Source organism: Macrobrachium rosenbergii, chromosome 2 (genome assembly GCF_040412425.1).
Source record: "Macrobrachium rosenbergii isolate ZJJX-2024 chromosome 2, ASM4041242v1, whole genome shotgun sequence".
Taxonomy (NCBI): Eukaryota; Metazoa; Arthropoda; class Malacostraca; order Decapoda; family Palaemonidae; genus Macrobrachium; species Macrobrachium rosenbergii.
In genome coordinates this window covers 21,457,258-21,479,812 of record NC_089742.1, presented here as the reverse complement: position 1 = coordinate 21,479,812, position 22,555 = coordinate 21,457,258, and the positions used below count along the sequence as shown (strand labels likewise).

The 22,555-nt window shown below is 36.3% G+C and overlaps 1 protein-coding gene across 1 annotated transcript; it reads left to right on the top strand.

Annotated features, from left to right (window-relative positions):
- The first annotated feature begins 17,494 nt into the window (after positions 1 to 17,494).
- On the top strand, positions 17,495 to 22,284 carry LOC136843937 (gamma-butyrobetaine dioxygenase-like). The gene is made up of 5 exons (XM_067112925.1): positions 17,495 to 17,664; positions 18,712 to 18,817; positions 19,902 to 20,089; positions 20,601 to 20,720; positions 21,225 to 22,284. The coding sequence occupies exons 1-5, from the start codon at positions 17,587 to 17,589 to the stop codon at positions 21,231 to 21,233; spliced, it is 501 nt and encodes a 166-aa protein (XP_066969026.1). The 5' UTR covers positions 17,495 to 17,586; the 3' UTR covers positions 21,234 to 22,284.
- The last annotated feature ends 271 nt before the right edge of the window (positions 22,285 to 22,555 follow it).

The window sequence follows — 22,555 nt, the reverse complement described above, 5'->3', positions numbered from 1 at the left end:
ATGAGAGATATATTATACTAGTTCTTTTTTCTAATTAAACAACACTGTTTCTCTTTTTTGTCGCCTATATATTATCTATGATTAGGAGTGTCTCAAAGTCTCTCTCTTTCTCTTTCTCTCTTCTAAATATTAGAGCAATTTTATTTTTCATTTTAACATTATGTCCATATCGCTACTATAAAAATAGTCAATAATATTATGTAATTATTCCATCTTAACTATTTTTTCAGTACTTCAAGATGTACATTTATCATTATTACAAAATTGAATACTTAAAAGTAGTTAATTAATGCTATAGAAATAGGAGATATATTCCTTGTTCATTTTTCGAATTACGAATTAAAAAACACTCCTCTTTGTCGCCTATAACAAGGAGTGTCGTCCATCTTAAGTTTTAAAAAACAATTTTTTTTCACTCGGACTTTTTTCCCATACCACCACTAAGGTAAAAGTCAAGGTGGGGTTTTTTTTTCGAGAGAGAGAGGTTTCCCTTGTAGACCTAATCCTCTCTTTTTTTTATCATTTATTCAGATAACTCTTATTCAGAGCTATCAGCTGTGTTGACGATAAAAGTGTCAACCAACTTGTCTACAGCCACGTCTTGCTGGGCATCCTCTTTTGGAATTTTCTCTACGTGCCCCACTGCATTCTTCCAGTTTTCAAAGCTCCTTGCACTAAAATTTTAAGGTCTGCAACTTGAACGTATTCTTTTTGGCTACACAAGACTTCACTTCAGCCCATATGGGCTCAATAGGCTTGTATTGACAATGGTAGACGTACTATCTTATGCCCTGCTTCAGCTGCAATTTCGTCGACCTAATATTTTTTTCTCAAGTTATTACTACATCGCTTAGCGAGTTCATACAGCTCAATTTTCAGCAAATCATCACTTGTCTGTTCGCCATTCTCTATCAACCAATGCTTTATCTCTTCTTTCTTCCAAGATGAGGTTGGATACTTTTCCTCTTGTATATAATGGTATGATGTGCTGTCCATCGCGATTGCACAATTGGGATGGATGTTGGGTAGCCACTGATTCCTAGACCATTTTTAGAAAACTTCAGCATTCATCTGTTTATGGTAGTCCCCATCATTCCTAGCTTAAAAAACCAGTTCTGCATTGCTGACAAAACCATCTTCTGTTTCTGCGTGTAGAATTATCAATCGGCTTCCTTTCAAAAGTTTGGGTAAATCCGTTATTAAAATTCAAATCTTTGGTGTATAAACACTCCCTTGTGAGTCTTTCTCTACCCACCTCGCCGCGTGACGTAGGTGTAGCCTGCGTGAACAGACCTTCTCTTTCTTAGACCATGTCCTTTACCGGTGGGAGGTTTTACCCCGTAGCCTGGTGGGATGATCTGTAATTTTGATTGACCCATGTTTCGTCGAGATACACGAATTTCTGCCCTGACTCCTTGCGACGTTTCACCTCTCTCAAAAATCTTGGCTGAGCTACAGCTACATCTCACCTTTCCAAGAGAAATTTGCGCCCATCAACCTTCTTAAATCTGAATCCTATCTTCTTGAGAACCTTACGAAGGGACCCACGGAAGCCATTGAAAGGTATTCTCTCTTTTAATTCCTCTTTTATCAAGTCCAGAGTCGGAATTTCCTTTCTTTCATAAAACGACAGAACTGTCATTCTGACGACGAAAAGTCAAAATCATCCAAAACAGTGACGGTTGCAGGTCGAGATTTTTTCGGTGACGAAAATACAGGCTGTTCATGCTCAGTCTGCCCACCATTCATCATTTAATTTGCTGTAGACTCTTTTAACTGCACTCTCGCTGAAACCTGGTACAGCAGCTACCCGAGCGAGAGCCTTTTTATGGGATAACGTAGGCCCTCCATTCGCCTTTTCATCTAGAAAATACCTATTCATTTTGTATAACATTCCCTTTCCTCGGCTGTGAAGGTGAAGTCTATCCATGGCTGTGAGATGACCACGAATGACTTGCAAGTCGGTGTCAGGTCACTCTACACTTCAGTCAGGCCAAAACTTTGTTGCCATATTGTATTCAAGCAATATTCAGTCATTGTTTCCAATGAATTATATTGTTAGTTATACATAAATATATATTATATATATATATATATATATATATATATATATATATATATATATATATATATATATATATATATATATATATATATATATATATATATATATGCAGTTATTGCAAAAACAAGTTTTCAAAATGTTGATAATTAATGTTAATGAGAATACGAGAGATATCTTGTTTACTTTGTAAAATGGTGACGTGGCATATGATGTTTTTGTTCTTCCAGCAGAAAGAGAGAGAGAGAGAGAGAGAGAGAGAGAGAGAGAGAGAGAGAGAGAGAGAGAGAGAGAGAGAGAGATCAGTTTGTATACGACTGTTCATTTTCTCACTCGTCCAACTTACCCTATGTTATGCTTCATTTCATATTTCCTTGCTTACCAATTTATTCTTTACCTATGATATTAAGAAATCAAGATATTTGTAGAAAGGGGAAATGTCTCCAAACATACCGTGACCACCGAAGGTGGCCCCTGGAGACAGACTTAAGCTGCTTATCCGTGGATTTAAACGTACGTGGAGCTGTTTGAAGTATTGGCAACAGCACCAATATGAGATGCCATGTTGATAGAAAATCTCATTCCGTTTCTTGTTATTGAATAAAAAAAAACTTTATCAATCGTCAACCTACTGTATGTAATTGACTTAGAATTCTGCGTAACGAAAAAGATGATATTTGATATTTACAATGGGAGAAATGGTTTTATCTCTCTGTTGTTGTTATAGATTTGGGAAGTGGCACTGCCAAATCAAACGTTCTAAATCAATTTATTTAGTATTTGAAAGAACTACAGACCTAAAAAAAAATGCTAAAATAATCATTGCCAGATACTCTTTTTATCATATCAAAACCTTTCGTAACATTTTACATTCGGTAACGATGTAAACTTTTTTTTTTTTTTAACGTGGTACAGATTTTAGGCTACGTTGCCAGTTCCCTTAAAGGATTCAAGCCCAAGCTCAGATGCCCTTGGGGCATGTAGAGGTCGAATTCGGATTTAGAAAAATGATGAGTATGGGAATAAAAAATCTCTATTAACTAAAATAATACAGGACTGTGTAGAGTGTTTTAAACTACAAAGCAGGCAGTGTGTGAAATAAGAATATTTTTATTTCCATAAAAAGAAATAATTTTTAAAAATCATATCTTTTTAATGTAGGGAGTAAATTATTTGGCAAATACCTAAGTGCAGAATTTCTCCAAGTACACACACACACACATATATATATATATATAAATATATATATATATATATATAGAGAGAGAGAGAGATAGAGAGAGAGAGAGAGAGAGAGAGAGAGAGAGAGAGAGAGAGAGAGCCTCATGGTCAATGCAAAAGTAGGTAGGGATTATCTTCAGAAAGATCAAAAAGAGGGTTTAACTCAAGTTTCCTCGGAAACAAGAAAGCTCTGGACGACGCGACGTGAGGAAAAAAAAAAAAAACATTCGCTGGAGTCCCATTCGTATATTGTACTTCTTTCCTTTCGATCTTCAATAATTGCAAATGAAATTCTGAAAATGTCTTGTTGCAAGTTACGATGATATTTTGCACTCTTTCTGTTGATCTTGGTGTCTTAAAATCCAAATAGCCTAAGGGGGTTTACCATGGATGTATTGAAGAGTAGGGTCAAACTATTGCGCCTAAGGGCAAGGATTAAAAATGAATAAACACGGTCACTTCCAACGAAGTACATTTGGCAGCGTGAGAGAAAAAGCCTAAAACTACTATAGTCAAACCAAAATGTCAAGGCGGGTGACAGGAGGTTTCTCCCGGACTGTATCTTTCGCAATTAAGAACATTTTGGTCAATTTACCCATAAGGAAACTTCCGCCGTACTTAAACCTAAAAACTCAGCGGTAAAGGCCGATTAAGCACTTATAAAAATGATGGAGTGTCCGCTCCTCCTTATTTATCCCGGATTTTCTTTGCTTTCACATCTTCTAAATGCGACATCGAGTAACCTTTGCGTGTGTGTGTGTTTGTTGTGTGTGGGCATATTTGTGTGTGTGTGTATATATATATGTGCGTATATATACACATATATATATATATATATATATATATATATAATTTATATATATATGTTTATATATATATATATATATATATATATATATATATATATATATATATATATATATATATATATATATATATATATATATATATATATATATATATATATATATATATATATATATAAAAATACATCTAAAAAGACACAGCCTATCAAAGAAACACAAAAGAAAGGTATGGTTAACTCTTTACAAGTATGCAGATGTAGATTTTTGATAAGAGATAACCTTTTATAACCCTTTAATTGCGCTACCTATTCCAGAATAAGACTGCCTCCAAACTTCCTATTAGCCAAGTTGATCTTACTGAATAATTTTATCGGGTATTGGGGTCACGTCTTTAAAGGATTGAAATTCTAGCTTGTATGATTAGGATTTACCTCGTTTCAATATAAAGCCATAAAATTCGTTTGGTCTTTCATCTCCATCTAAATATAACAGCGTTTTGCATAATAATGCACATTGTCATTCACTCGACTCACCCAGTAAAGAATGTACGTGTTCCTCTTCTTCAGCCATGGAAAAAGCGGAAAAAACTGAGAGATATGTTCTCCCTGCTTCTGCCAGGTCAGTCGCATACGACATTCACAATTACTTTGCAAGTGAAAAGATAAACAGTGGGTTCTTGACCGATGTGACAAGAGTTTACGATCGGGCATGTGAAGCTACCAATATTCCCAGAAGGGCTATGGAAAGAATCATCAAGGAAGGGAGAGATAAGGAAGAAGAATTTGGAGAACCAACGTTCAGTGGATCTGAAGTCAAATGTAAACCATTTTAATAAGAAGGACAAAGAAAAAAGAAAGAAAGGAAAGGGTGGTTGGAGGGATTGGTCTCGCATCATCCAGTACAGAACTTAATCTGGCTTTACTATAAGCTGATGAAATTTTTCCCTTTGTCTGCAAGGGAAAATGTCCTAAACTTTTAGATTCAAATACGAAGCATTCTGATGAGACCTCCTGTCATCCGCCTTGATATTTTGGTTTGACTATACAAGGATTGGAAATAGTATAATGTTGAAGTCCACCCTTTTATACAGGTAATTAACATTGTTTCCAGGATATTTCTTCGGGTAAAGTCACTGACAATGATAATTGAACCACCCTTAGCCCGGTTATTAATAAGGTGGCCAGACTTCAGCACAGTAATCCACGTCAAATACTTTACCCGAGATAATATTCCTTTACTTACCTGTACATATGTGCGATGTTTAAATATTAGCCCTGGTCAGTTTACCATCGACCCCTTTGTTCTCGTCTTTTTTTTTGAATCCCACTTACCTGACCATCAAGAAACAGACTTCTTAAAAAAGCCAAGCTCTGTATATATAACAATGTATCTGTCCTTGTGACTGACGATTGTTAACAAGACAAAAGTACTCTCTCTCTATATATATACATATAATGTGTGTGCGCCTGTATTTTCTACATAATAGATACTTACTTTGCTTGCCCTTCTATGTAATTGTCACTGATCTATTCCTTTTCAACATACATATGTACAGTATGTGTCTACACACACACACATACATATAATATATATATATATATATATATATATATATATATATATATATATATATATATATATATATATATATGTATATATATACTTCTGTATTTATAAAAATTCGTCTCTCCGTCTGTTAGCTATGAAGTAGAATTTAATGGTGCAGCTGGAGGAAACTCCACTAAGGGTGGGTAAACTTATGAAGGAAACGCCAATATCACCTGACTTTGGGGGGGAGGGGGAGGTGGGGAGGAACACTACCGACCTCTTAGCCCCAGCATCGGATGTTTTGGGGGGTTAGATAGCCGTTAGGGACACAGGGGCGAATCCAGGCTGTAAGTGGGCTGCTCTCCTTACCTTTAAGAGTCTTAGCCATAAGATCTATTTCCCTTTGAACTTTGTACTGGTGGAAAATGCATTTCAGATTGACCTATGTCTTCATGCCCCATGCTTGAGACGATCGCACCTGCCTGGACAGATGCACTCCATTCCACTCCACCAAAGGGGCCAGGTGCACACATCGTTAGTGCGGTCCCATTGCTTTTCATGCTGGCGTTGTGAGACTTCTACGGCCGAAATTCGTCTTTTGCAAGCGAGCACCATGCAAAGATGCAACAAGAACCTGTTATCCGGCACTTCGAGCAGTCAGTCCCCTGCCTTCTGAACCAAAACTAGTGTAGACGTTTAACTGCCATCCTGCCACATGCAAGAGTCATTTAACCAGTAGCAACCTTGACGTTCATTTGTGCGTTAAACTACTTCAGGGATGTAGCCTTTTCAGATTCAGCAATTTGCTACAAATTGCCTAATTTTATTGCACATTGTATGTGCTTGCTTGCTGCTCAGTCAGCCTTTTCATATTAATTTCCTGATTGCTTCGTTTGTAAATAAATTCAGTTTAAATTAAATAACTGGTTAATTTTTCTCCATGGCGACCTCCAAGTCTCTGTTTACTTAGATGTGATATCAAGGTAAGTCAGTCTATTCATTCCATGTATCGCTTACATTCTGAGCACTTTGTGTTGGCTTTTAAGGCAGTTAACTAAAACCCCAATTCCCCATTCTTCCAGCTGGCCTCAGAATGTAACAATATATATTTTCATGATGTTGCCTTGTAATACGTATATCCTCCTATAATTTTGACATTTTTACTTTTTTTCATGTGTTATGTGTAATGATAATGGTTGTTGAAGTGTCATATTTAGTTTGGAATCAGATCTCAAAAGAACTAAGGATTACTTGATAGCGTAATTTAGAATTGTTAATACAATTTTAATAGTAACGTAATTTGGAACGAATATCTTTCTTGGTAAAAGCGTAGTATGTGAACACGTGTGTGTGTCCACCAGGGCTTGTTTCATTTCAATTGTCATCAGTTGAGATAAGAGCGAGCGCTTTGTTTTGGGTTAGTGATGACAGCTTTTGAAAACAAATACCAATTCGTCCCATACGGGCTCAAGACGAGTGATTTCATGTTGTTACGTGCGTTGTTTGAGTTACGTACGCCACTTTGAGAGAAAGAATATGTGTCTTGATCAATTACGTCATGTTTTGTAAGATGTGTTCAAAACGTTTTGCTGGGATGACGTCATTTTCCTTCTAGAAGCTTCTCCATTGTATCTCGCACCCAAAACGCTTTAATGACGTCACCTCCCTGCTTCTAGAACTTCCCTTTTATATCTCGTACCCAAAATGCTTTAATGACATCATGTAATTGTTTCACGTATAACTGGAATCCTAAAATCTATTTCATTCTGATTTCAGAGACCAGTCGAGTTGGTTCTCTCTCTCTTCTTCTTAGAAAGAGATTCTTTTAACGTAGTGTTTTGTGGTCACATATTAACATTAACTTTTGAGATCTGAATTTAGCAAAGTTGTTTAGTTAAATTGGCGCCTGGCAAAAAGTGTGTTTTGTGTAACGCAGCTGCAGCAAGTGATTTACAGAGGTTTACACAAGTTGTGTAAGGTAACGTGAATTTTACTTATTAATACCATGGTATGATAAGTTAGGAAATTTTGAACAAGTGAAATCATTATTGATAAATCTTATGTGTATTTTTGTGTGTTTTTCTATTTACAATCTCTTTATATTTTCAAATTTTTTATGTTGTGATGTAACATTTATTTACACAGCATTTTAAATATTTCTTGGTAATTTAACATTGTATACTTGATTTAATTTATTAAGATTTTCTTTTTTAAATCTTGAGTAATTCTTGATAGTTTAAATTTTGCTTGATTAATTTAAATTCCTGATAAAGTTTTTGTGAATTAGTTTTGTTTCATAACTTAATTCAAGAATTAATTAAGTGTTGTGTTATTTTCAAGTAATAATAAATTTTTCAGATTGTGAATTCTAATTAATTGTGAATTTAAAAATAAATTTTTGTATTTAACATTTTTAGAAAAAGTGTTTCATTTATTGACCATCAGTGAATAGGATTGATTGTGTGTGCATAAGGCAAAGTGATAAACATGTTTTGTTCTTTTAGTTTTGCTAAAGTGAATTAAGACCAGGGAAACAGAGTTTTTTGATGGAGTGATGCTCTTTTACTCTAGAAGATTTCTAGTTTAATTTTTGATACCTCACACATATTCTGATGAACTTAGTTTGATTTTTCAAGTAAATAAGTTTTTTCTTAAGGGATCACTGTTACCTTTAGAGTACTCAGTCGTAATAATTAATGTTATGAGAGTTCAGGTATCTGGCTGAAGTGAGGTATATTTTTGAATCTTGAGATTAGTTGTGTAATAACCAGGTACTTGACGCATCGTGACATTATATTGTTTGGTGCCCAGAGACCCGTGGAACAAAACCAAATATCACTTTGGTTTATGGTTTATACTGGTGGTGTTAGGGATATATTTTGATAGGAGAGTGACCACGGTTATTTTTTGCTTTGTATTGTAAATTATTTAGTTGAGTAACTTAGAGAAAATGGCTCTGTTCAATGTTCAGAGGTTTTTAGCAACTCCTTCCATCTAAGAGTTATCTGAATCCAACCTAACTAAGGCACAGTGGATTGCTTTAGCAGTGGCATGTGGGGTAATGTGTCTAGTGGTATGATTAAGGCACAAATCAAATATATTGCAATCCAAGCATTGATGGACTCTGGTAAAGTAGATGAAGAGTTAGGAGAGGCACAGGAATTGTTGAATGCAGCTGAGGCAGAATTTACAGATAAACATGAACAAAAGAAAGAGAAAAGTGATGCAGAAGCAGAGATTAGACTTATAGAAGCAGAAGAAAATTTGATTAAGCTGAGGATACAGGCTGAAAGAGAGAAAGAGAAAGAGAATATAGAGAGAAAAGAGAAAGAAAGGAAAGAGAAGAAGAAAAAGCAGCAGAAGAAGAAAGAGAAAGAGCAAGACATGAAAGGGAGATGGAGTTAATAAAACCTCGATCCACATTACCTGTAACACCGTCTAACCCTACTCAAGGTAATTCAGACCCTGTATTTGATGTAGTAAGAGTGCAAAAATTAATTCCAAAATTTACAGAAGAAGCTCCAGATGAGTTTTTTGATCACTTTGAAAAAGTGGCTTCAGGTATGGGATGGCCAGAGGATAAATGGTCGGTCTTGTTACAGAGTGTTCTCATTGGTAAAGGAAGAAGTGCCTATGTAGCCTTATCAGCTGATCAGTGTAAAGAGTACAAGGTACTCAAACATATTGTGCTACAAGTTTACCAGGTGACCCCTGAATATTATAATGAAAGATTCAGATCTTTGAGAAAGGATGACAAGATAACTTTCTTGGATTATGCCTACAAAGTAAGAAGAAGTTTTAAACGATGTTTGGAGGCTGCTAAAGTTAAATCTATGGACGAACTTGAAGAGTTAGTAGTCCTAGAACAATATCTTAGAGGAATTCCTGAACACATAAGAGCCTATTTAAGAGAGAGAGAGGTTAAAAAACTTGACAAAGCTGCTACATTAAGCGAAGATTTTAACATAATTTCTAGCAAAAGAAATTATAATGTTAAGTACCAGAACCAACAACGCACAGGTTTCAGGTCTCATTCAAATTTCAGGAACATTACAACTGGAAATCCTTCTAGTGGCTATGCCAATACAAAGCCAGGTAACACCCCTCAACAATTGAATGTTAAATCCTCATCATCCAGTCTGTTTTCAAGACAGATACAGAAGACTAATGTTGTCTGCTACAAGTGTGGAAGAGTAGGACACTACAGTCGAGATTGTTATCAGATACAACAGCAGACCAAACCAGTTGGTCAAGTGGTTAAAGGTAACCAGGTGAAGCAAACTACGAAGAGCAGTGTGGGGACGACTGAGACTAAACAAGCAGAGTGTTTAGCAACCAGTGGAAATGTAACTTCAAGCAGTGAGTGGCTGAGCAGCTTGGAGGCTTTTAAGCCATATATCTATGAAGGTATGCTGACAACTCAAGGAGGAAGTGTGCAGGTACCAGTCAAAGTATTATGTGATACGGGGAGTAACCATAGTGTGGTAGTTCGTGGTGCTCACCCACAGTTGGAGAAGAATCTCACTGGAGATTCAGTTATTTTGAAGGGTATAGGAGGAGAAGAGGTAACTCCTATATGCTGCTTGCATTTGTCCTGTGAATTGGTGACAGGAAATGTTGATTTTGCTGTAAAGGACTCACTAGCTGTTGAAGGTGTACATGTTTTACTGGGTAATGAAGTTGGTGGTGTACCATTTGTTCCTTGTCCTATAGTGACAGACAAACTGTTAAGGGTTAGTCCTATGAAAGATTTAGAGAAGAAAAACCCCCACCTGTTTCCAAGTTGTGTAACTACCAGGAGTATGAAGAGAACTATGTCTGCAAGTGAAAATACTGAGGATTTACCTGCACCAGAAGAATCAAGTGACGGATCTTTAAGCTTAGAAGAACTGTTCCAGGAAAGTGAAGTTTCCCCTAGTGGTAGTAATGAAGAGATTTCCCAAGAAGAGAATCCTGTTGTTAATGAAGAGACTCTGAGCAGTCAAAGTGTTCCTGAAGATAGTAGTGAAACTACAGAAGCAGAGTTAGCAGATATGGAGAGTTCAGCCCTTGAAGTTGGTCAAGTGACTAGAGAGAAGCTAATGAAACTGCAGAAGAGGAATACAACGTTGGCCGATCTGTTCTTCAGCGTTGTTGATCAAGAAGAGATGCAACAAACCTTCACCTGTTATTATCTAAAGGAAGGTTTGCTAATGAGGAAGCATCGACCTGCAGATATACCAGGAAATGCTGAATGGGGTGAATATCATCAAATTTTGATTCCATATCCATTGAGGAAACAAGTTGTAGCAGTAGTGCACGAGTCTGGACATATGGGAATCAGGAAGACTGTTGAGAAGATTATGAAGTATTTTTTCTGGCCTGGACTTCACAAGGATGTTAGCAAATTTTGCAGAGAGTGTCACACATGCCAGATAGCTGGAAAACCGAATGAAACCATTCAGAAAGCACCCCTACAACCCATAGAAGTTAGAGGAGAACCCTTTAACAAGGTAATTATAGATGTGGTTGGGCCACTTCCGAAAACAAAGAAAAAATGAATATCTATTAACATTAATGTGTCCAGTGACTAGGTATCCTGAGGCGATTCCTGTAAGAAGTATAAGTGCAAAGGTAATTGCTGAGAAGTTGGTGGAGTTTTTCTCCAAGTTTGGAACACCAGAAATTGTGCAAAGTGATAGACGAACGAACTTTACTTCAAAATTATTCCAGGATGTGATGAACTTGTTAGGAGTAAAACAACAGTTATCAACTGCTTATCATCCAGAGACTCAAGGAGCCTTGGAAAGGTTCCACCAGACATTGAAAAGTATGTTAACTAAGTATTGTAATGAATCAGGAAGAGAATGGAATGGTGGTTTACCTTTGATGTTATTTGAAGTTAGGAATGCTTATCAAGAAAGCATGGGATGTTCACCAAATGAAATGATTTTTGGTCGAGACCTTAGAGGTCCATTGAAGATTCTTGCAGAGAATTGGGAAGAAAATCAAGAGGAAATCCAATGAGAATATGTGAAGAACTTGAGGAAAAGGTTAAGAGAAATTAGAAAATTCTCTTTAGAAAATTTGAAAATAAGTCAAGAGAAAATGAAAAGAAAATATGATGCTAAGACTAAGCTAAGAAATTTTAATATTGGACAGCAAGTTCTAGTGTTCTTACCAGTGAAAAGATTTCCCCTTACCAATAAGTTTCAAGGTCCTTATAGGATAATAGAGAAGTTAAGTGATCGAACTTATGTGATTGAAACACCAGGAAGAAGAAAATGACAGAGGAAGATGCATGTGAATCTTTTGAGACCTTACTTCTCAGAGACTAAAACTGAAACAGTGTCAATAACACAGACAACTTCATCTACAGAAGACGATGACGGCTACGAATTGGGAGCTGAAAACAAGATGAACAATTCTTCAATATTAGAAAATTTTGAAGATAAACTAAAACATCTGAGTGTTGAGCAAAGTAGTGAATTAAGTGAAGTGATTCAAATTTCCCTGAAATTTTTGCAGATGTACCTAGGCGTACCAATCTGACAAAGCATGAGATAAAGATCAGAGAAGATGGAAAACTTTTTAAAATGAGAGCTTATCGCTTATCATCTTTTCATCAAGATGTTTTGAAGAAAGAAGTTGAATATTTATTGCAGCATGGATTAGCAGAACCCAGTTCAAGTCATTATAGTTCTCCTTGTGTGTTAGTGAAGAAACCAGATGGCTCATTTAGGATGTGTACTGATTATAGGAAACTGAATTCCATCAGTGTGGCTGACAATTATCCCTTGCCTCTTATTGATCAATTACTTGATAACACTGGGCAAGCCAAATTTGTTTCCAAGATAGACTTGTTGAAAGGATATTATCAAATTCCCTTAGATGAGAATGCTAAGTTGCTGTCAGCTTTCATTACTCCTTTTGGACTGTATCAATACACTGTTTTACCGTTTGGTCTGATGAATCCACCTGCAACATTCCAGCAACATTCCAGCGAGTAATGGATCAACCACTAGGATCAATAGAAGGAGTAGGTGTATACCTTGATGACATTGTGATTTATTCTAATACATGGGAAGAACATCTGAAGATATTAAGGAAAGTGTTCAAGAAACTTCAGGAAGCAGGACTAACAATCAACTTACAAAAAAGTGAGTTTGGAAAGGCAACTGTACAGTATCTAGGATTTGAAGTTGGAAAAGGCCTTCTTGCTCCTATTGACGCTAATGTAGAAGGTATCCGTAAAGGCTACCCCTCCTGCTCTGAGGAAACAGCTACAAAGATTTTTGGGCATGGCTGGATTTTATCGCCGATTCTGTCCAAATTTCTCAGCCGTAGTAGCTCCTTAACTGACTTAACCAGTCCTAAAAGAAAGTTTGTTTGGACTCCAGAATGTCAAGAATCATTTGAGAAGGTTAAAGCCATATTAACTTCAAGACCAGTGCTTCAAGCTCCAGACTTCAATAAAAAGTTTGTGATACAAGTTGATGCATCCGGCTGTGGAACTGGAGCTGTTCTACTTCAAGAAGATGACAACAAAATCTTCCATCCAGTAAGTTTCATGTCTTCAAAGTTGAAAAAGCACCAGAAAACTTACTCAGCAATTGAAAAAGAAACATTAGCATTAATCACAGCATTGAAAAAGTTTGAAGTGTATGTGAACCAACCTAGGAATGAAGAAATTTTAGTATTGTCGGATCACAACAAATCTCATTCATCAATAAGATGAAAAATAATAATATGAGACTGACCAGGTGGTCTTTATGCCTGCAACCGTATAATGTAAGAGTTAAACATATTTCAGGAAAAGATAATGTCATAGCAGATTATTTATCCCGTTGTGAATCGTTGGATTCAAACCCGGGATAAGTAATCTTCTCGGGGGAAGAATTTCATGATGTTGCCTTGTATTACGTATATCCTCCTATAATTTTGACATTTTTACTTTTTTTCATGTGTTATGTGTAATGATAATGGTTGTTGAAGTGTCATATTTAGTTTGGCATCAGATCTCAAAAGAACTAATGATTACTTGATAGCGTAATTTAGAATTGTTAATACAATTTTAATAGTAACGTAATTTGGAACGAATATCTTTCTTGGTAAAAGCGTAGTATGTGAACACGTGTGTGTGTCCACCAGGGCTTGTTTCATTTCAATTATCATCAGTTGAGATAAGAGCGAGCGCTTTGTTTTGGGTTAGTGATGACAGGTTTTGAAAACAAATACCAATTCGTCCCATACGGGCTCAAGACGAGTGATTTCATGTTGTTACATGCGTTGTTTGAGTTACGTACACCACTTTGAGAGAAAAAATACGTGTCTTGATCAATTACGTCATGTTTTGTAAGATGCGTTCAAAACGTTTTGCTGGGATGACATCATTTTCCTTCTAGAAGCTTCTCCATTGTATCTCACACCCAAAACGCTTTAATGACGTCACCTCCCTGCTTCTAGAACTTCCCTTTTATATCTCGTACCCAAAATGCTTTAATGACATCATGTAATTGTTTCACGTATTACTGGAATCCTAAAATCTATTTCATTCTGATTTCTGAGACCAGTCGAGTTGGTTCTCTCTCTCTCTCTCTCGTTCTTAGAAAGAGATTCTTTTAACGTAGTGTTTTGTGGTCACATATTAACATTAACTTTTGAGATCTGAATTTAGCAAAGTTGTTTAGTTCGTAACGGCGCCTGGTAAAAAAGTGTGTTTTGTGTAACGCAGCTGCAGCAAGTGATTTACAGAGGTTTACACAAGTTGTGTAAGGTAACGTGAATTTTACTTATTAATACCATGGTATGATAAGTTAGGAAATTTTGAACAAGTGACATCATTATTGATAAATCTTAAGTGTATTTTTGTGTGTTTTTCTATTTACAATCTCTTTATATTTTCACATTTTTATGTTGTGATGTAACATTTATTTACATAACATTTTAAATATTTCTTGGTAATTTAACATTGCATACTTGATTTAATTTATTAAGATTTTCTTTTTTAAATCTTGAGTAATTCTTGATAGATTAAATTTTGCTTGATTAATTTAAATTCCTGATAAAGTTTTTGTGAATTAGTTTTGTTTCATAACTTAATTCAAGAATAAATTAAGTGTTGTGTTATTTTCAAGTAATAATAAATTTTTCAGATTGTGAATTCTAATTAATTGTGAATTCTAATTATAAACTTTGAATTTAAAAATAAATTTTTGTATTTAACATTTTTAGAAAAAGTGTTTCATTTATTGACCATCAGTGAATAGGATTGATTGTGTGTGCATAAGGCAAAGTGATAAACATGTTTTGTTCTTTTAGTTTTGCTAAAGTGAATTAAGACCAGGGAAACAGAGTTTTTTGATGGAGTGATGCCCTTTTACTCTAGAAGATTTCTAGTTTAATTTTTGATACCTCACACATATTCTGATGAACTTAGTTTGATTTTTCAAGTAAATAAGTTTTTTCTTAAGGGATCACTGTTACCATTAGAGTACTCAGTCGTATTAATTAATGTTATGAGAGTTCAGGTATCTGGCTGAAGTGAGGTATATTTTTGAATCTTGAGATTAGTTGTGTAATAACCAGGTACTTGACGCATCGTGACATTATAATATATATATATATATATATATATATATATATATATATATATATATATATATATATATATATATATATATATATATATATATATATATATATATATATATATATATATATATATATATATATATATATATATATATATATATATATATATATATATATATATATATATATATATATATATATATATATATATATATATATATATATATATATATATATATATATATATATATATATATATATATATATATATATATATGTATATGTGGTAGTGGTGTGTGTGGACAGGGAGAGAGAGAGAGAGAGAGAGAGAGAGAGAGAGAGAGAGAGAGAGAGAGAGAGAGAGAGACTGCGCATATCCTTGTGTATTCGCAAGAAGGAAAAATGCATTCTCAGTGCAACTGTTTAAGTCGCATACTTCAACAAGATAACACGGAAGAAGAAAGATCTCTATTATTTGAATGCATGTTCTTGTTCATATCTTCTAGTTGTGTTATGTTCATCTGGAATTTATTATCCCAGAAAGTGTTTTGCCTGCCATTTTAAATATTCGGCTCTATTAACAAAGTGAATGAAGCCAAAATCTAAAAAAAAAAAAAAAGTCCTTATGCTGAGTGTTATTTTATTTATTTTCGTTTCGCAGACTAAATGGTAATTGGTTTCTATGTGCAGTAATGTAATTTCTTCAAAAGACGTAACAACACTGTCTACGGATCGAGTATATTTGCTAATTAAAAGAGAAATAATATGCTGTGTAATCGTCATATGTATCTAAAAATAGCGCCTTACCATGAAATTCAACTGGCGTCCTGACCATGACTCTCCTTCCCCTAACAAAACACGCTCAAGTTTCTCGCGTGAAAGAGCCGGATGAAACTGGATCATCGACAACCGACACATTTTTTAACTTTGATGATGACTTGTCACGTCGGAAGATACCGCTAATAAAATGACTTACTTTTTGAACTTATCTCCCATGATTAATAAGTATTCAGACGCTCGTTGACAGATATGAGGTTACGTAGCCATGTGTATGTGTGTGTGTGTGTGAAACCAAGCCCCCGGTATAGAAACGGACTCGGGTCTGCCACAATATCAGCTGGAGGTAACATGATTGCCCCTCTCCCGTAACCAATGGCCACCCCTAACAGCCAACCCCTCCGTAGTGGGGGAAAGAACGCCCATCCCGGCGATCGCTTTGCCGACTAGACCTGAACAATATTTATGAATAAACAGATAGTGCAAATGGCATTTTCAGATGTTAGCTCCTTATCCCATGAAAAAGAAGTCCAGGTTTCCTTCAGCTGTAAGAAAGTTGACTGACAATTATCGTTAAAGGAGCGAAAATCGAGTGAAAGGCTCGTTTCGTGCTGACGTGAGGAGGAGAGCGTACACATCGTACGATCGGGAGGGTCACCGAAACATATGCTCAGTTATCGCTGTACCGATTAACTCTTCTAAATTATCACAAAAAAATGTAGTTATTTCACACATTAACATAACTTTCCTCTAATATGACTCATAGAATCTATAAAGATTATGCATTGTAGGTACACAATGTTGCAGAATAATTCCTTGGAGAACAATCAATAATGCGGGTAAGAAACCGGTAAGGAGGTGACTAATGTTTTGTTTAGAAAATGCCATATAACGTAGCATCTCTTTTAAACTTTAATATTGAATCTCAGTCGCTGAGGCTACAGAATACAACGAGGTACACACAATGCCAGGCCTTAAACGCCTATTTAAAGAAAGATAACAGATTTACATTTAAGCCTAACCGTGGTCGAAGCATTATGGAACGGCACGCAACGCACTGAGAGAAGTTCGGGCGCCTGGTTTACTGTTATGGAAACGAAAAGCAGTTACAAAGAACCTGAAGAAAATGATTTTTAGCCTTTAGAATATTGGGGTTATTAATGTATTTTATTAAGAATAACATCTGAATCCATAAAAAAAACGTGTTCTCCCAAGTAACTTGCTCGTAACCTTTACGCCATCTGCAGCATTTTAAGTGTTGCAAGAACTTTTTTTTTCATAACGTTTCATCCAAAGAAAGTTTGTCGTGAAGTCTAAAAGTTCATTTATGTGTCTAATTTTCAAATTAATTAAATAGTCTGATAATATTAGATAACAGATCAATGAATAGCTACGTCACCACCGCAAGAGAAAGAAAGGCGGGCGAGAACGAAAACATTTGATAATTCACAATTAATCCCGCATGGCAACCTTCTTAGAAAGGCGGGGATATAAATACTCCGAAAATGTGTACGTGACCCATTGAACACCGTGTCCTCAGAGAGTGTAGTCTGTAGCAGTTTGTATTTCTGAAGTAAAAACTTTGTTAAAGTGTTGAAAATGGCTGTAAATTGTCACCGTACATCCAGAACAATGCTGGCTTGTGCAGCTGCATTGAAAAAAGGCCTAAGTCAACAGGTAAGAGAAATTTCTTCCATTCCAAGTGCAAGACCATTGTTCCCTATACTGTCGGTAGTCCTATCGTGATTAGCGTTAAATACTGTGATGATGTCTAATGAAGAACACTAGCAATAGCAGGTTAAGCGATATTATTCCATGATAAACGTCAAGAGAGCTATCGCACGTGGGTTTAAAATCGATATACACCCTCGCCTCTGTGAAGTCACGTACGCCACTCGAGCGACGAGAAAAGGCTATTTTACTGTCTCAGTTTTGTTTACTTTCCAAAGTTTTGATAGTCATTATTCTCCCTACGTTATGTATTATCCCATTTAGTAATTTTTTATCGGATAGAATGTTAGAAAATTGCTTAATTAACTCGGATACCTTCTCTGACAGTCGCTCCCTTGGCAACAAGGCGGCCGCCTTTCTCTCCTCCCCCCATCCCCCCGCAACCCGCCACCCGGCTGGAGCTCCCTCCCTAGTTTCGGCCTCCGGGCAGGTCGATGAATGACCTCTATCAGTCTTCCTTGGTTTACCTGCATTTTGATACATGACTGCAACATTGTTTTATCGTCTGTCCGTTACCCAAGAGTATCCTTCTAAGGATATATATTTAATTAAATTGTCTGTACATTTATGCCTCTTTCCATACTTTAGATTCTAAGCCTTTTTAGTTGGATTAGTCAGTGTAGTGTGTGTGATTTAGGTATTTACATAACAATGAAATTTTAGAATGGTTCTATAGCACCGTCTAAGGCTTGGATAATTTCATATACTGCAGTAGTAGGTGTTACATACACACTTTGGCTTCCATTCTTTTAATTTACACCTTGATACAGATAAAGCCAAATAATACTTTAATAATTTTTAGAAGTTATCGAATTCTTGGTGTGTCGCATGACTGTTATGATCATGATCAGCATTAATTCCTGGTTTATTTCAAACCATCAGCATATCGTTCTGCCCCGTTATTAAAGAAAATAAAGTTGTATAACCTTAGTGTTAAAGATAGTAGTGGTAAAGATGACGATAGTGTATCTTAAGATTTTTCGTTCTTTTCAGGTACGGCTCAAGAGCCACGCCACATCTAGTCACATTAACGCCCGTAGCCTCAGTTTGGCATCCAACGCCTGGCAACAGCTGGCTCTCAAGGAGGAGCCAATTCCAGGTACGAAAGAGTTTTTTATGGAACTTTCCATTTTAGCCTTCGTTCAGTTAGGATTTCTCTATTGATTGATATATTGTACCCAAGACATAATTTAAATATTTTACTTCAATAGTAGACTAACATTTATGTAATGTATATAGGGGACATGTAGCAGCAGTGATTATTGGGTAGCAGGTAAAGTCCCCCCCCCACCCTCCCTACCTCAGACACCCATACCGACCGACCTCGTCCTTATATGGGAAGGACTCCATTGTAGGGATGCTCCCCCCACCCACCGCTGTCATACCCCTTGCCTACCAATTGGAATTACTGGCGTTGCATTGCACACCGGGTCATTGACGCCTCGTGAAAGTTAAATTTTGGCTTGGTTTGCTCTTGACGTCTTAGTAGTTAATATTGGTCATATTAACTTTTTGTAAATTGAATTATGCCTTTTACTCAGTACTGCTAGGTAAATGATAGCTGTGGGATGTTACCAGCTTATATGAATTGAGGGAAGTAGACCCCATGTTATCTCAGTTAACTAATTTGTAATGGTTAATTCCACACCTGAGGTTATGCCCCATTGATTCTCGTGACCCGGGGGATTTATATGTATTCCACGCTTGTTGCTACAGTAACTGAACAGTCTCTCTCTCTCTCTCTCTCTCTCTCTCTCTCTCTCTCTCTCTCTCTCTCTCTCTCTCTCTCTCTCTCTCTCTCTCTCTCAAATCCTCTCTTTCAAATCCTAATACTGCATAGGGTAAGGGTTGGGCATTTATATTTAACTTTAATCCGACAACTCGATGTTGGAGATTTGTATGCTGTGCTTTTAAGCCTTGTAAAGTGCTGAATAGGAAAATTACACAAGACTAAAAGTTACTGTTAGAGATATTTACACTCTATTATTTTAGATATTCATTCCCATGGAGCTGCTATTAAACACGGCGCCCATGGGAATGGTTGTAGTGTTATAGTAAAAGTTGACCAAAATTTCACCTGGTCATTTTGACTCATTGGCAGCTTACTTAAACTAAACTTTCTTTGTGTGAAGAACTGACTATTTTTGTGTGAAGAACTGACTACATTGAATTTTTGTTTCCAGACCATGCTGTTGCTTGGGCATCCACAGAACGCGGATTCCTTAGGGTGGAATTCGGCGATGGCACCTTCAGTGACATGCCCTACGCTTGGCTCAGGAACAGGTGCAAGTGCTCGCAGTGTTCAAGATTCCTCTCTCTCGATAGCTATGTCGGAGAAACTGATCATGATGTCCATCCAGAAATCATACAGGTAATTTTCTTCAAGCTGTATGATCATAGGCCTATATGACCTAGAACTGATTTACAGACTTTCAGAGGATTTTTCTTGTATGGTTTATAGGGGTGAATATTAATTTAGGCGTTTTAGTTTAGCATAAGGATTTTTTTTTTTTTTTTGCAGTCCTTCAGAGGATAATGAATAATTGCTTAAGACGTTTATAGTAATCTAACATAACAAATTGTCAGTTAATATTTGTAAATTATGCTATTGTTTTAAGATGCAGTCTTTCCGAGATTGTTGCTGATGTAGTTCATTACGATAAATAATTGCTTTTTGAGTTTGTCATCTAGCAAACAAATTGTCAGATACTAATATTGTGTTTTAAGCTGCACATATATCCGATCCAGTCATTTTTTATTTATTTATATATTTTTTTTACAACCTATTGACACTTGAATGTGTTGAGAACCTTCAGATCATAAAATTCTCACGAACCTTTATTACGTATTGTATGAACTTGACAAATCCTTTTTCCTTTCAGAGAACTGAATCAGGCTTGGTCATTGACTGGAGTGACGGGCATATCAGCAAGTACTCTGCTGACTGGTTGAGGTCAGCAATTTTCATTCCACCATACTGCGATGTTCACACATATGCCGAGGTGAGTGGAATGCAGCGCTGGCTTTTTTTTTTTAAACAAACATAAGTGCTTAATGTAGATAGTTTAGTTGTGTAAGTTCAGTACTCATTGTAGTTTAGCTGATATCCAGCATTCTATGAAATATTTTTGCAGTAACTTTTAAGGTTCAAAATCTCTCTCTCTCTCTCTCTCTCTCTCTCTCTCTCTCTCTCTCTCTCTCTCTCTCTCTCTCTCTCTCTCTCTCTCTCTCATTCCTTCAGTGGTATTTGATACCAGCAAAATAAGCCACACTTTTTTCTATAATTTTTTTTTAAAAGCCCCAATTTTTTAACCTTGGGATGTCAAACATTTGTCAGTGAAAGTATTTGGTTTTCATTTATTTTTTTAGTTGCTACTCCACAATCGATTTGCTCTCTCTCTCTCTCTCTCTCTCTCTCTCTCTCTCTCTCTCTCTCTCTCTCTCTCTCTCTCTCTCTCTCTGTTGGCGAAAGTGTTTGTAAAAGGCCACTACATTACTCTTTCCAGGCGACGTGAACAACTTCGGCCAAAACTTCATGCCCGGGAGGTGAGAAAGCGACCTCATCCTCGCCACACATCATCACCCAACGTTTTGAGAAGTTGAAATGATTTTGTTCCTGTGGAATGAATTATTACTCGAATATTTGGCGCCAGCTCTTGAGGTCGGAGATACCAGGTGACGCAACTGCATCTGTATCTTCCCCGAGAGAGCGCAAGCACGCACACACACGCTTGATGGAGAACGAGATGTCTTCATAACAGTATTTTGGCAAAGTGGGGCACCATGTTATTGTTCGTCGGCTTTGCCGTCCTAAGAGTATATCAGAAGGATAAGCCATTTGCACTTCTTTTTGAGGCTTTTGATCCATCAACAATCTATTACGCATTTGCTGCCTCTTCGACTGTCTCTAAGTTTAGCTGCCTTCTTGTTTTTGTTCTGCATTGTTTTGTATTTGGGGTTTTTCCTCTTTGATCAAGTTGCCAACCATAGAAAGTCTTTTTAACTGCCTTTTGTTTTACGGGGTTGAGATGTTATCGTTACATTCCAGTAATTCTGAAGCAGGTTTGTTTATATCAAAGACTTCTTTCGAAATGAGTATAGGTGCTAAGGATGTAGCTTCTCACGGGAAGTCTCTTAAGATTGCAATCAGTCGCTCAGTATTAATGTAGGAGAGCATTAATCGAAACTGTACAGTAGTTACTGTTGTACAGCTAATGTACTGATGCTGTACTGTAGGTAACCATGTAATCCTGCTGTCTGTATTCATGTGTTATGCGAGTTGGTCTTATCTTCAAATCCCCTTATACAAGACTGATTTTTGTTACAGAATTTTATGTATGCATTGAATGAACCATTGCACATAATTCCATACTAAGCTCAAAGTTAAAAGGATTTTTTTTCTTTTTCGTGAAAGGTATATTCATATTATTTTGGGGCTAAAACTAGTAGGATTATTTTTGGTGCAAAAGATATATTGTTTTCTAATGTATATTGGAAATTATATGTTGCCTTGACTTCTCAGTTAAGGCAGTGTTTTCATTTTTTGTAATAAAGCTCTGAATAGTCTTTTGTATTTGATTGCAAGCCTTTTTCACAAATCGTCTTGGTACAGTTTGATTTTGTTTTTACTACAGAGAACTTGAGTCAAATTGCTGCTTATAGTTTTAACAAAATGAACCTCTTTGCAGCGTGCCTTCGGCCCCTAGCTCTAACCCCTCTCGTTCCTTTTACTGTATCTCCTTTCATAATCTTTCTTCCTCTTCCTTTCCACCCACTTCTAACAGTTGATTCATAGTGCAACTGCGAAGTGTTCCTCCTGTTACACCTTTCAAACCTA

Bases quoted from the DNA above. Each gene is read 5' to 3' on its own strand.
- LOC136843937 (XM_067112925.1), top strand. From the start codon at position 17,587: ATGGCTGTAAATTGTCACCGTACATCCAGAACAATGCTGGCTTGTGCA. The intron at 17,665-18,711 runs GTAAGAGAAATT...CGTTCTTTTCAG, and splicing joins AAAAAGGCCTAAGTCAACAG to GTACGGCTCAAGAGCCACGC. The intron at 20,090-20,600 runs GTAATTTTCTTC...TTTTCCTTTCAG, and splicing joins TCCATCCAGAAATCATACAG to AGAACTGAATCAGGCTTGGT.